The 15,880-nt window shown below is 34.4% G+C and overlaps 1 protein-coding gene across 5 annotated transcripts in view; it reads left to right on the forward strand.

Annotated features, from left to right (window-relative positions):
• The first annotated feature begins 2,453 nt into the window (after nucleotides 1-2,453).
• Nucleotides 2,454-15,880, forward strand: part of LOC133623582 (serine/threonine-protein kinase pdik1l-B) — a 51,745-nt gene continuing 38,318 nt past the window's right edge. For 2 of the 5 annotated variants that reach the window (XM_072916251.1, XM_061986802.2), the window contains exons 1-3: nucleotides 2,454-2,585; nucleotides 9,002-9,718; nucleotides 14,045-14,270. In XM_072916251.1, the coding sequence (XP_072772352.1) occupies nucleotides 9,023-9,718; nucleotides 14,045-14,270 (922 nt within the window). In that variant the 5' untranslated portion in view covers nucleotides 2,454-2,585; nucleotides 9,002-9,022. Of the gene's footprint in view, nucleotides 2,586-9,001; nucleotides 9,719-14,044; nucleotides 14,271-14,535; nucleotides 15,071-15,880 lie in introns of those variants that run through there. The other 3 variants (XM_061986805.2, XM_061986804.2, XM_061986803.2) reach the window with 3 other exon arrangements.

The following is a 15,880-nucleotide window of genomic DNA, read 5'->3' on the forward strand; positions in this document are numbered from 1 at the left end:
TGTAATGCAGAAAAAATCAGTGTATAAAAATTCAGAGAGAAAAAAATGCTGTGTAAAAAAATTATTGGAGAAAACTTCAGCGTTAAAAATTCAGTGTAAAACAAATTTTGTGCAAGAAAAATCTGTATATAAAAATTCTGTGTAAAAAGAAAATTAATGCAGGAAAATTCAATGTATAAAAACTCAGTAAAATAAATTCTGTGTAAAAAAAATTCAGAGCAGAAAATGTCAATTTTTTAAATTCAGTATGTAAAAATGTGCAAAATATATTTACTGCAAAAGAAAAATCAGTGTATAAAAATTCTGCTTAAAAAAAAATTTATGCTGAAAAATTCAGTGTATAAAAAATCAGAAAGAAAAAAATGATGTGTAAAAACAATATGTGGTGAAAACTTCAGCGTATAAAATTTCAGTGTAAAACAAATTTGGTGCAAAAAAATCAGTGCATAAAACTTCTGTGTGAAAAAAAAATGAATGCAGAAAAATTAAATGTATAAAAACTCAGAGTCAAAGAAACTCTCTGTGAAAAAAATTCAGTGCAGAAAATGTCAGTCTTTAAAAATTAAATGTGTAAAAATGTGCACAATACATTTAGTGCAAAAAAATATCAGTGTATAAAAATTCAGAGAGAAAAAAATTGGAGAAAAACTTCAGCGATAAAAATTCAGTGTAAAACAAATTTACTGCAAAAAAATCATCCATCCATCCATTCATCCATCTTCTTCCGCTTATCCGAGGTCGGGTCGCAGGGGCAGCAGCCTAAGCAGAAAAAACAACATATCAATCAAACGTTGAAATGTATGATCATTTTTGCTATTATGACAAATATGTCCATAGAAATCTTAATGCTAATTATTATATATATATTCCAAGCTTGTTTGATATGAATTCATTTAAAAATACAGCAAGAACAGGTCAATTGTAATATTAGATTGTTTTATTAAAGATTGTTAAAAGGGTTTCAAATGTCATTTAATGGTGAGAAATAAGCTGTACTAGTTAGCTTATTTTTACTAGAGATGTCTCCATTTACTATTTTATTTTGTATTTATTTTTATTTTTGTATTAATCAATCCAACAAAACAATACACAACAATACCATAATAATGCAATCCAATTCCGACCCAGCAACATTCAGAATAGCAATAAACAGAGCAATTGGATATTGAAGAGGTTAAAAGTTGTCATATTTACTAAAGATAGCAAACTAGAAATTATTATTAATATTAGTATGTTGCAAGCAAAGTTTTTCAAACACAAGAGTCTAACAATTCTCACATTTAGTTAATGATTTCAAGTTATTAATAAAACTTGGAAGATCGTAAAAAGTAAAAAAAGCTCTTAAATTATTATCTTGTTGGAGGAATTTAAGTTTAAAAAAAAAAAAGTTTTATTTATTTATTTATAATTTTTTATTGTGTATATTTACTTGTTTTTTGTCTATTTGTATTGTATATGTACTTGATTAAAAAGTGTTTATATATAGAATTTAAATATTAAACCTCATTATTAGCTGCTTCTTAGACACGATCGATTGCTTCAGTCTTAATTTACTGGAAGTGAGCCTACAAATATTTCTGTGCTAAAATTTTAAACACTGAATTTTAAAAGACTGAATTTCAACAAACTGAATTTTTAAGCATACTTTTTGCTAACACTTTTTGTTTTTCAATTAAAAAAATTCTATTCAAAAAATTCAAACGCAAAAAAAACTAAAAAGCTCTTAAATTATTATCTTGTTGGAGGAATTTAAGTTTTTTTTAAATAAGTTTTATTTATTTATAATTTTTTATTGTGTATATTGACTTGTTTTTTGTCTATTTGTATTGTATATGTACTTGATTAAAAATAGTTTACATATAGAATTTAAATATTAAACCTCGTTATTGGCTGCTTCTTAGACACGATCGATTGCTTCAGTCTTAATTTACTGGAAATAAGCCTACAAATATTTATGTGCTAAGATTTTAAACACTGAATTTTAAAAGACTGAATTTTTAAACATACTTTTTGCTAACACTTTTTGTGTTTTATTTATTTATTTATTTTTTATTGTGTATATTTACTTGTTTTTTGTCTATTTGTATTGTATATGTACTTGATTAAAAATAGTTTATATATAGAATTTAAATATTAAACCTCGTTATTATTTGAAATAGTGTAATATATTGGGAGTCTCTTAATTTGTCAGTAAATATGTACTATTTGTGTGTTCAATTGTTCAATAAATAACAACAAAAACGGATACGCCGACATTTTCAAAACATACATTTGATCGATACTTGTTTGTCAAAACTTCATAAATTATTGCTGTCAGAAAACTTCCTTCACCGGAAACGTGTCCAAAATATTCGAATCAAATCCCGCCTACTTCTTCAAGAACGACCAATCACAACACACGCTTAACTTTTTCCAGCCAATCAAAAGCCGCGTTTCACCCAGAGCGGGACACACTGAATACAGAAGTAAGCCGTCGTCATTTTGTTTTGTTTTCCTTGTCGGAAATACGCAGCAAAACTGCTTTAATGCGACGCCGTTTGTGATTAGAGACACTTTTTTTTGGTGCTAACTTTGGAACTTTAAAGGTATGTTTGAAATGAAAGAAGTGTCGTTGTTGTATTGCAAGACGCTAATACCAGTCACGTCGTGTCTAAACTACAGACTGACATCTGGTTTTAGTTTTAAAGAGTATGTTACTAACTACACATTATATCTAGTTTAAGTAGTGTTTTTGTTTAAAACGTCCTATTTACATTATTGACACACATGTTGTATGTGTTACTAACTACACATTATATCTAGTTTAAGTGGTGTTTTTGTTTAAAACGTCCTATTTACATTATTGACACACTTGTAAATGTTACCAACTACACATTATATCTAGTTTAAATAGTGTGTTTTTGTTTAAAACGTCCTATTTACATTATTGACACACGTGTTGTAAATGTTACTAACTACACATTTTATCTAGTTTAAATAGTGTTTTTGTTTAAAACGTCCTATTTACATCCATGACACACATGTTGTAAATGTCACTAACTACACATTATATCTAGTTTAAGTAGTGTTTTTGTTTAAAACTTTGTATTTACATTATTGACACATGTGTTGTTAATGTTACTAACTACACATTATATCTAGTTTAAGTAGTGTTTTTGTTTAAAACTTTGTATTTACATTATTGACACACGTGTTGTTAATGTTACTAACTACACATTATATCTAGTTTAAGTAGTGTTTTTGTTTAAAACGTCCTATTTACATTATTGACACACGTGTTGTAAATGTCACTAACTACACATTATATCTAGTTTAAGTAGTGTGTTTTTGTTTAAAACGTCCTATTTACATTATTGACACACATGTTGTAAATGTTACTAACTACACATTATATCTAGTTTAAATAGTGTGTTTTTGTTTAAAACTTTGTATTTACATTATTGACACACTTGTTGTGTGTGTTACTAACTACACATTATATCTAGTTTAAGTAGTGTTTTTGTTTAAAACGTCCTATTTACATTATTGACACACATGTTGTATGTGTTACTAACTACACATTATATCTAGTTTAAGTGGTGTTTTTGTTTAAAACGTCCTATTTACATTATTGACACACTTGTAAATGTTACCAACTACACATTATATCTAGTTTAAATAGTGTGTTTTTGTTTAAAACTTTGTATTTACATTATTGACACACTTGTTGTGTGTGTTACTAACTACACATTATATCTAGTTTAAGTAGTGTGTTTTTGTTTAAAACATCCTATTTACATTATTGACACACGTGTTGTAAATTAAAAATGTTACTAACTGCACATTATATCTAGTTTAAGTAGTGTTTTTGTTTAAAATGTCCTATTTACATTATTGACACACGTGTTGTAAATGTCACTAACTACACATTATATCTAGTTTAAGTAGTGTTTTTGTTTAAAACGTCCTATTTACATTATTGACACACGTGTTGTAAATGTTACTAACTACACATTATATCTAGTTTAAGTAGTGTGTTTTTGTTTAAAACGTCCTATTTACGTTATTGACACACGTGTTGTAAATGTTACTAACTACACATTATATCTAGTTTAGTGTGTTTTTGTTTAAAACGTCCTATTTACATTATTGACACACGTGTTGTAAATGTTACTAACTACACATTATATCTAGTTTAAGTAGTGTTTTTGTTTAAAACGTCCTATTTACATTATTGACACACTTGTTGTAAATGTTACTAACTACACGTTATATCTAGTTTAAGTGGTGTTTTTGTTTAAAACTTCCTATTTACATTGACACACATGTTGTAAATGTTACTAACTACACATTATATCTAGTTTAAGTAGTGTTTTTGTTTAAAACTTCCCATTTACATTATTGAAACACGTGTTGTAAATGTTACTAACTACACATTATATCTAGTTTAAGTTGTGTTTTTGTTTAAAACGTCCTATTTACATTTTTGACACACTTGTTGTAAATGTTACTAACTACACATTATATCTAGTTTAAGTAGTGTTTTTGTTTAAAACTTCCCATTTACATTATTGACACACATGTTGTAAATGTTACCAACTACACATTATATCTAGTTTAAGTAGTGTTTTTGTTTAAAACGTCCTATTTACATTATTGACACACGTGTTGTAAATGTTACTAACTACACATTATATCTAGTTTAAGTAGTGTGTTTTTGTTTAAAACGTCCTATTTACGTTATTGACACACGTGTTGTAAATGTTACTAACTACACATTATATCTAGTTTAGTGTGTTTTTGTTTAAAACGTCCTATTTACATTATTGACACACGTGTTGTAAATGTTACTAACTACACATTATATCTAGTTTAAGTAGTGTTTTTGTTTAAAACGTCCTATTTACATTATTGACACACTTGTTGTAAATGTTACTAACTACACATTATATCTAGTTTAGTGTGTTTTTGTTTAAAACGTCCTATTTACATTATTGACACACGTGTTGTAAATGTTACTAACTACACATTATATCTAGTTTAAGTAGTGTTTTTGTTTAAAACGTCCTATTTACATTATTGACACACGTGTTGTAAATGTTACCAACTACACGTTATATCTAGTTTAAATAGTGTGTTTTTGTTTAAAACGTCCTATTTACATTATTGACACACGTGTTGTAAATGTTACTAACTACACATTATATCTAGTTTAAATAGTGTTTTTGTTTAAAACGTCCTATTTACATTATTGACACACATGTTGTAAATGTCACTAATTATACATTATATCTAGTTTAAGTAGTGTGTTTTTGTTTAAAACGTCCTATTTACATTATTGACACACATGTTGTAAATGTTACTAACTACACATATCTAGTTTAAGTAGTGTGTTTTTGTTTAAAACGTCTTATTTACATTATTGACACACTTGTAAATGTTACTAACTACACATTATATCTAGTTTAAGTAGTGTGTTTTTGTTTAAAACGTCCTATTTACGGTACATTATTGACACGTGTTGTAAATGTTACTAACTACACATTATATCTAGTTTAAGTAGTGTTTTAAAACGTCCTATTTACATTATTGACACATGTTGTGAACGTTATTAACTACACATATCTAGTTTATGGAGTGTTTTTTTTGGTTAAAACTTTTCATTTACATTATTGACACACTTGTTGTATGTGTTACTAACTACACATTATATAAAGTTTAAATAGTGTGTTTTCCTGTCTTTATCAACATAACTATAGATGTCAAAATTGTGTATGTGCTGAAAGATTTATGTATAATTGTTTATCAAAATAACTATAGATGTCAACATTTTATGTGCCGAAAGATTTATTTATGATTTTTTAATCAAAATATAACGATAGATGTCAACATTGTGTATGTGCTGAAAGAGTCATTTATGATTGTTGCCTTTGGTAAAAAAAAAAATATATATTTTAGGCTATGTCTACACTAAGCCGGATAACCCCTTAAACGAATAATTATTTAGCTTAAACCCCGTTTCCGCCCCTAAACCAGCGTTTAAGGTTCCCCTCCTCGGACAATGTATTTCTTGAATCTCCGGCTCTTAGCTTTGTATGGACTCATTGATCGTTTACAAACTGAATTCGGAGAGGAAGTGACGCCAGAAAGAACGCGTCACAGCCAGCTTCATAATAAAGTCGTTTTGTTACTCGGAACTAACCACTGGAAATATGGAGGCGAGTCATCCAAACATTCCCGTATTTCTCCTTCCGTCTGTACAGACGCTTGTGGAAATCACACATGAATACCTTAAGAGAAAGCGATTGCAGCTATTTGGGATACAACACTTTTCAGACAGCAAGAGACCTTTCGAATGTCCAGGTCAGCTGTGATTCTACTTACGAAAAAATTTGTCGAAGGAGAGTCAACGAGAATGCGGGCTCCCGTGGATGTGATAATAAAAGATAGCGTGTGCTTTGTATTACCTGGCCGTCGAGGGAAGACTACGGAAAACGGCGAATGCTTTTGGACTGGCAAAGCGGACTGTATCAGTTATTGTCCGCCATGTATGTCGCGGACTCAACATCTAGGTCCAGAGTATATAAAGTCACCAAAAACGAATGGACAATGAAAGTGAAGGCAAAAGAGTGAGGAGTGTCCTGACCAAATATCTAGATAGATGGATTGTTGTCAAATGTTCTTTATCACATTGTGTACTTTCGTGTCCAATAAAGATTTTATTATTTTTGGCTCAGGTATGATTCACTACAATAGGGCCCCACAGCACACGGGATTCCCGTTAATTGAAATACCACAACACTGGATATTGTTCAGATAAGTTAAATTTAAGAACTTGCACACAAAGGTGACTATGATGTGCGCATTTTCCGCGCATGCGTATTAGGTCGCGTCGCGCCAGCTGACGGAGGGGGGAAGGGGTCTTAAACGACCATTGTGTGTATGGATAAGGTTAAGTGGGATTTACCCAGGACAACCTTAGACAGCTTAGTGTAAACGGGGCCTTAGGTTTTGCTTAGACTTGCTTTCTTTTTCGCGGTGTCGGTGCTTTTCAAACACTTGTAGCAAACCTGTGTTTAAGAAATACAAATAATATCAAAATAATAATTAAACACTGAACAATAAAAGTATATAAAAAAAAACCTTTAACGAAGTGTTCACTGCGAACTTGTGCATTCTGCGGCTCTGCTCCCTTAGACTCGAATACGTGCTACTTTTCTTGTCGTCGTTTCATAAAATCTTGCGCTCTTCCGCCATTCTTGATTACTTCTCAAGGAACTCTGAAGAAACTTTTATCCTTTTCGCGATTTGAACGATTCGTCCGGCCTGAAACAACGCAAGCATAGGGCATCATTTTGCATCCAAACAATATGATGTATTAACTAGGGGTGTAACGGTACACAAAAAGTTCGGCTCGGTACGTACCTCGGTATAGAAGTCACGGTTCGGTTCATTTTCGGTACAGTAAGAAAACAACAAAATTAGGGATGTCCGAAAATGGCTTTTTGCCAATATCTGATATTCCGATATTGTCCAACTCTTTAATTACTGATACCGATACCGATATATACAGTCGTGGAATTAACACATTATTATGTCTAATTTGGACAACCAGGTATGGTGAAGATAAGGTCCTTTTATAAAAATTAAAAAAATTAAATAAAATAAGATTAAAAACATTTTCTTGAATAAAAAAGAAAGTAAAACAATATAAAAACAGTTACATAGAAACTAGTAATTAATGAAAATGAGTAAAATTAACTGTTAAAGGTTAGTACTATTAGTGGACCAGCAGCACGCACAATCATGTGTGCTTACGGACTGTATCCCTGCAGACTGTATTGATATATATTGATATATAATGTAGGAACCAGAATATTAATAACAGAAGGAAACAACCCTTTTGTGTGAATGAGTGTAAATGGGGGAGGGAGTTTTTTTGGGTTGCTGCACTAATTGTAAGTGTATCTTGTGTTTTTTATGTTGATTTAATTTAAAAAAAAAAAAAAAAAAAACGATACCGATACCGATAAAAAAAATTAAAACGATACCGATAATTTCCGATATTACATTTTAAAGCATTTATCGCCCGATAATATCGGCAGGCGAATATTATCGGACATCTTTAAACAAAATATACATTTTTGGGTTATTTATTTACCAAATTTGCAAAATCTTCCACCAAAAATATTTTTCTTAGAATATTTGATGTGAAGTAATGGGAACCTTGGATAGGTCACTAATTCATAATAACATTGATTTTGATTCAATATTATGTTTTGAGCAATGACAGTTTGAAAGAAAAAAAAAACAGCTTTGGTTTATTAGTCAACTTTGCAACTTTTTCTAAATTACATTTAACCTTTAAGCTTTTTTATTTCACTTTTGTTTATTTTAATAGTATTTTTAGAATGTGCCGTGAGCCTTTAAAACATTAGCTGTGGGCCGCAAATGGCTTTTGGGGCACACTTTTGACACCCCTGCTATAGATAATAAAAAATTAAATGTGATAAATCTATGGATAAAAAGCAGAGCCTGGCGATGCATGCGCGTTTATCATAACTCTCTCTCTCTCTCTGTCTCTGCCCCTCCCTCACCAATGCTGCTGCGCGCACAATTTGTTTTGTTTTTAACCCCTTCTTAACCCTGAACGTACATTGAAAATACACGCAACCCTAACTCAAAATGCCGGACATTTGAGGCATTTAAGAAACTCCGCCCTGACAGCTCCGGAAAAGAGGACATGTCCGGTGAAAAGAGGACGTATCGTCTATTGTAGCCCGTTAGCTGCTAGCATGCCGTGTATTGTGCCTCGGTGTGCATTGTTTACACAACGTGCGCTACGCTACTTAATATGTCCGTGTGGAAACTCGTTCGGTACACCTCCGAACCGAACCGAAACCCCCATACCGAAACAGTTCAATACAAATACACGTACCGTTACACCCCTAGTATTAACTAATGTGTGTGAGTAATTCCTACTCTTGTGTTAGTGGTTTACTAACGAGTTGCCCTTTGCCAGCAGGCGCAGCTCCTTCGAGAGATGGAGGAGTTGTACACTTTAGAAAAGGAGGTCGGGCGTGGTAGCTATGGCGTTGTCTTTGAGGGCCATATAGCCAAAACAGGACAGCGGGTGGCTGTGAAGCGTCTGTCCTGCAAGAACGCAGAATGCATAGAACTCTACTTGCAGGAGTTGTGGGCCATGAGAGCCACAGCCCAGAACCATGCAAATATCATCGTGTTGCACAGCTGCCTCCTGCAGACCGGGAGGAGAAGTTTGAAACCTCTGAAAAAGGGCAAGCTGCCTCTGCATCTAGTGGAAAGTGTGCTGAAAGGGACTGTTGTGGGGACATTGCCACACGGACAGGAGACAGGTTCCCGGTCTAACTCTGGACGGAGAGCCGAGTCTGAGTCCAGACTTCAAGACAGGACCAACACTCTCCCATCAAACGCTTCAACACCACAAAAGCCTCCAAACAGACCCAGGAAGAGGTCGTCTTGGAGGGAAGACGAGCAGCCCCTGAGTTACTCCGCCCTTTGGCTCGTGATGGAGTACTGTGACGGAGGAGACTTGAATCACTACCTGCTGTCCAGACCACCTGACGCCCAGCGGAACCACGATGTGGTGCAGCAGCTCAGCAGTGCTGTGGCCTTCCTGCATCACCTGGGTATCATCCATCGAGACCTGAAGCCTGACAACGTGCTCGTCAGCATCAAACCAAACGGCCCTGTTTTTAAGGTAGGTCCTACATTTGCATCAATGGCTTGATCAACATCCAGCAGTCAGAATGACCAAAGGTTGAAAAAAAGCATACCAGCAAATAGGGCTTGGCAATAATCTCAATTTCCATGTTGGTTTCTCACAATCTTTAAAATATTATAATGGGGAAAAAACAACTCATGTAAATTCCTGAGCTTGTGACGGTGTAATTGATAAGATAGATAGATAGATTAGGGATGTCCCGATTCAGGTTTTTGCACTTCCGATCCGATACCGATATTGTTTTTGCACTTCCGATCTGATACCGATACGATACTGGCCTATCTGAGCATGTATTAAAGTTTAAAGTTATTTAGTCTACTTAGTTGTCAGAATCATGTTGAAAAGGGTTTTAGTACTCTTGATAACTAGCCAGTTGAATTAGGTGAGTTTGAATAATACACAATGGTTGGTAACAAGAAACTGACCTGTTTATTCAAGGATAAACACAAAATAGACAAAATTATACATGACAAACAGAAATGGCATCATTGAAACAAGGGCTGGGCGATATGGCCTTTTTTTAATATTGCGATATTTTAAGGCCATATTGCGATACACGATATATATCTCGATATTTTGCCTTAGCCTTGAATGAACACTTGATGCATATAATCACAGCAGTATGATGATTCTATGTGTTTTGATTGATTGATTGAGACTTTTATTAGTAGGTTGCACAGTGAAGTACATATTCCATACAATTGACCACTAAATGGTAACACCCGAATAAGTTTTTCAACTTGTTTAAGTCGGGATCCACTTAAATTGATTCATGATACAGATATATACTATCAGATATATACTATCATCATAATACAGTCATCACACAAGATAATCACATTGAATTATTTACATTATTTATAATCCAGGGTGTGGAGGGGGGCGCTGGATGTAAGTGTCAAAAAGACAGCCAAAAGAGTTTGATATGAGAATAAATCTAAAGTTAAAATATAGGGTAGAAATGCATCCATTTGCAGGAAATGTAGTCTTGATTTTCAACATTTTCTTTCAAGGCTTGCATGTCTACATTAAAACATTCTTCTTCATACTGCATTAATATATGCTACTTTTAAACTTTCATGCAGAGAAGGAAATCACAACTAAAAAAATCACTAATTTTTTCATACGGTGTTGATCTGGAAATTTTTGCCTCGGCATTTTGATGGTGTGGGCGTGTGGCACCGAACGGAGATAAGCGTCTCGACAGACGTTATAATATTTGAACAATGATGACGAAAACTGTTTTCTCTGTCGTGTCCGTGTGTCGAAAATTTGTTGTACAGTCTAATGGCGTGTGGGACAAAGGAGTTTTTTAGTCTATTAGTCTTGCACTTGGGATGAAGCAGTCTAGCACTGAACAGGCTCCTCTGGCTACTGATAACGGTATGCAGAGGGTGACTGGCATCATCCATGATGCTCACTAGTTTTTCCACAGTCCTCTTCTCTGCCACCGTCACCAGTGAGTCCAGTTTTATTCCGATCGTAGAACCGCCACGCCTGATTAGTTTCTCCAGTCTGGAGCTGTCCTTAGATGTACTGCACCCCCAGCACACTACGATGTAGTACATAACACTGGCAACCACAGACTGGTAGTACATCCACAATAGTTTTTTACAGATATTGAAGGAGCGCAGCCTCAGGAAGTACAGCCTGCTCTGTCCTTTCCTGTACAAATGGTCCGTGTTAACAGTCCAGTCCAGCTTATTGTCCACCCACACCCCGAGGTACTTGAATGAGTCCACGGTCTGTACCTCGACTCCCTCGATCACAATAGGTTGTGACCTTGGACTCGACCTCCCAAAGTCAATGACCAGCTCCTTGGTCTTTGACAGATTGAGCTCCAAGAGGTTCCTGTGGCACCAGATGAGTGAGCGCATTAGTGAGCATGTCTACTAGAAGTTTGGGGGTGTCACCCTGGTTGCTACTTTTTGACACAGAGCTAGTACGCATAATCAATAATCACTCAACTCAACGAAAAAAAGCGATATAATTTCCATGCTGACGTAACTGAAGACGGAATCACAGAGTCGGCCAATGAAGCAGAATCTGCTGATAAACGCGAAATAATAGCAGAGGAATTGACATAAATGTGAGTGAATGTTATTGTGAAGATAAGAAACATTTGTTTGGGAAAATATGTTCTGTACACTCATTTATCCCCGACACGTCCTGAAATAAACCATGTGCACACGGACACTTGAAAGTAGGAAGCTAAGGCTAGAAAGAACAATCATACACACACAACACATCTCATCTGTTGTGTTGTTGTGAACGACATCCTGGATGTAACATCAATGTACAAACAATCATGCACACACAACACATCTCATCTGTTGTGTTGTTGTGAACGACATCATGCATGTAACATCAATGTACAAACAATCATGCACACACAACACATCTCATCTGTTGTGTTGTTGTGAACGACATCATGCATGTAATATCAATGTACAAACAATCATACACACACAACACATCTCATCTGTTGTGTTGTTGTGAACGACATCCTGATGTAACATCAATGTACAAACAATCATGCACACACAACACATCTCATCTGTTGTGTTGTTGTGAACAACATCATGCATGTAACATCAATGTACAAACAATCATACACACACAACGCATCTCATCTGTTGTGTTGTGAACGACATCACGGATGTAACGTCAATGTACAAACAGCAGTTGCCACCTGAGAGTCGCTTTTTTTAACAGCCTCAATTTTTCTTGTTACTCGTCAAGCTCAGAACAGCAGCGTACATCCCGCCTTCACAATAATAGCGCCTTGCGCCACATCCAGTCTGACTGCGCTAATAAAATAAATGTTTCAAAAAGTACCTTCAACAAGTATAATGTACTTAAAGCACTTATTGATACATTTATTTAAAAAAATATGCTTTGACCTAAAATACCTAATAATAAATGTGAGGATTTTTGCATTTAGTTAACATTATGTGGGCTTTGTTCCGAGGATGTCGTTGTGGCTTGTGCAGCCCTTTGAGACACTTGTGATTTAGGGCTATATAAATAAACATTGATTGATTGATTGATTGATTTTATTAAATTTTATATTTGACACCAAAAGCACGCACTGTATGGTAGTAACAAAAGTGTAAAAGTTTTTTTTTTTTTTTAAACAATTTTATTTTTTCATATTGCTGTTTTAGTTTGTTTTACCTGTTTATTCGTTACTATTTTTTTATCCAGTTGTACTTAAAATTATATATATATATATATATATATATATATATATATATATATATACACACACACACACGTGTGTGTGTGTGTGTGTGTGTGTGTGTGTGTGTACATCCAGTTGTACTTAAAATTATAAATATATATATATATATATATATATATATATATATATATATATATATAATAAGTACAATTGGATGTATATATATGTGTATGTATATATATATATATATATATATATATATATATATATATATATATATATATATATATATATGTATATATATATGCACATCCAGTTGTACTTAAAATTATATATATATATATATATATATATATATATATATATATATATATATATATATATATATATATATATATATATATATATATATATATATATATATATATATATATATATATATATATATATATATATATATATATATATATATATATCACAAAATGACAAAGTACTCAACAGGCTGCCTGGAACCAGGACCACGAAAAGAAGAAAGGACAAATCACACGAACAATATAAAGAGTCAGAGTAAAAGTTAATAAAATACCGTAAGATAAAACTACCATGAATTAATAAATATAATTTGTTAAAACGAATAGCTGTGGCTGGAACAAAGCTGTTCCTATGCCGAGATGTTCTGCATCTTGGAACCTCCGACCGGACGGGAGGAGCTGGAACTCACCATAAAGAGGGTGAGAGATTTCTGCTGAGATTGTGATGTCAATGTCAGTCAGAAACAATCGCAATTCTTCTCTTTGCCATAATTGTGTAAACACCAAGGTTGTATACATTGGCAGCAGAGGTTGTGTGATGCAAGGTTACGATTACGTACCTTCCGCCATCTAGTGGAAGGACATCCAATTGTCATGACATGACTCTGGCATAGCTAGATTAAGATGTGCAGTAAATAAAGGATCATATTTGGACCATGTCATTGGATCTTGCCACTGCTCAGCTGGCGAGCTCCAAAAATATTGAGAACCCCACTTAGACCTATCAAAATGATTTCATGGTTTTTCACTTTTCGCAGGGGGTCTTGGAACAACACCGACAAGTATTTCGTTTTTTTGTTTATGTAGGTGGCAGACTTTGGTCTGAGCAAGATGAGTGAAGGCATGCTGGATGGTGATATGACCATGAAGCATTTCTCCTCGACCTGCGGCTCAGACTTCTACATGGCTCCAGAGGTGTGGGGGGGACTGCCCTACTCGGCCCAGGCAGACATCTTCTCGCTGGGCGTGATGTTCTGGGCCGTCCTGGAGAGAATCACCTTCTTGGAGGAAGGAACCACCCAGGAACAGCTGGGTGAGCCAACAACACTTTGTCAATGCCTCCCTTGTACACCTCTGATCCAAAAGTACACCCGACGGTATGTTGAGTTGGAGTTTAGCATGACAGGAGGAGTCCTGACGTGGAGGTCAAAAGGGACTCCATTAAGTGGCACGTATTAAAAGTGTCAGATACCATACATCATACGTTCGTCAAGCGTGGCTGATTAATCGTAAATGTAAGTGGCAGCGAGATGATTTTGAAAAGGGAATGAAAGCGTCTCTGTTCCTTTTCATTCAAGACGACCGTGTGTGTGTCCATCTCCCCACAAGCCGCGTGAGAACCATTTCCTAAATGCAACATTAATGAAGATGAATAAGAAGCTGATGCAGGTCAACTTGAAATGAAAGTCAATCATGTTCTCATGTGTGTGGCGGCGTTTGAATCCACGAGATTGTGCGGCCCGCTTCATAATGAAATGCTTATTCCACAAATGTCTCATTTCCTTCAGGAAAAATGGCTGTGGCCAGAACCGAGCCGCTGGTGGCGGTGATGTCAACCGTTTTCCCCCAGAGTTAAGTGCCCGAGTCATTGATGCTCTGACGAGGCTGGATGAAAATGCTTATGAGTGGGTGGGTGGGGGTTCAGTAGCTTCCCCGCAAAAAGAAGCCAAATGGAATTTCGCGGATCACGAATCTCCTTGTTTGATCATGTGAGTAGCAGCCGGAGGAATATACTTTCTTTGACTCACACACTTATTCCACTCAGCAACTGGGTGAGGATCATATTGTTGCAAGTTAGCATGCAACTAGCCATTATTTTAGATGTCGATTAGTCATCGATTATCTTAACGTTTTGTCTGATAATAAAGCGTACACATTTAATGGCTCTAATCTTTCCCTCGACTTCCAAATGCAGCTTCAGTTATTTTATGCATGTGCTTACTAACAACAAAGATAACTCATTCATTCATAAATATTTATTTATACTGTAACTGTGCTGCTCATTCAGCTGTTACATTTATCATGACGAATAAAATGTTGTCTATTTTTAAAAGAAAGGAAAGGCAAAGTGCTAAAAAACAATTAACATTGTCTATGTATTAAAAAACAAGTAAAATAGCAGCAAAGAAAACAAACGACAAAACACAAAATCTAACTTCCTCAAAAAGAAAATCATTTTGTGATGTTTAAAAATCTGCACACTGGTATATTGATTAACTCTTGGCTGTTTTAGCACTCTACCAGACTCAAATGTGTAGAATTACCGTATTTTTCGGAGTATAAGGCGCACCGGCCGAAAATGCATAATAAAGAAGGAAAAAAACATAAGTCGCCTTGGAGTATAAGTCGCATTTTTTGGGGAAATGTATTTGATAAAACCCAACACCAAGAATAGACATTTGAAAGGCAATTTAAAATAAATAAAGAATAGTGAACAACAGGCTGAGTAAGTGTACGTTATATGAGGCATAAATAACCAACTGAGAACGTGCCTGATATGTTAACGTAACATATTATGGTAAGAGTCATTCAAATAACTATAACATATAGAACATGCTATATGTTTACCAAACAATCTGTCACTCCTAATCGCTAAATCCCATGAAATCTTATACGTCTAGTCTCGTACGTGAATGAGCTAAA

The sequence above is a fragment of the Nerophis lumbriciformis genome, linkage group LG26 (genome assembly GCF_033978685.3).
Source record: "Nerophis lumbriciformis linkage group LG26, RoL_Nlum_v2.1, whole genome shotgun sequence".
In the NCBI taxonomy this organism is placed as follows: domain Eukaryota; kingdom Metazoa; phylum Chordata; class Actinopteri; order Syngnathiformes; family Syngnathidae; genus Nerophis; species Nerophis lumbriciformis.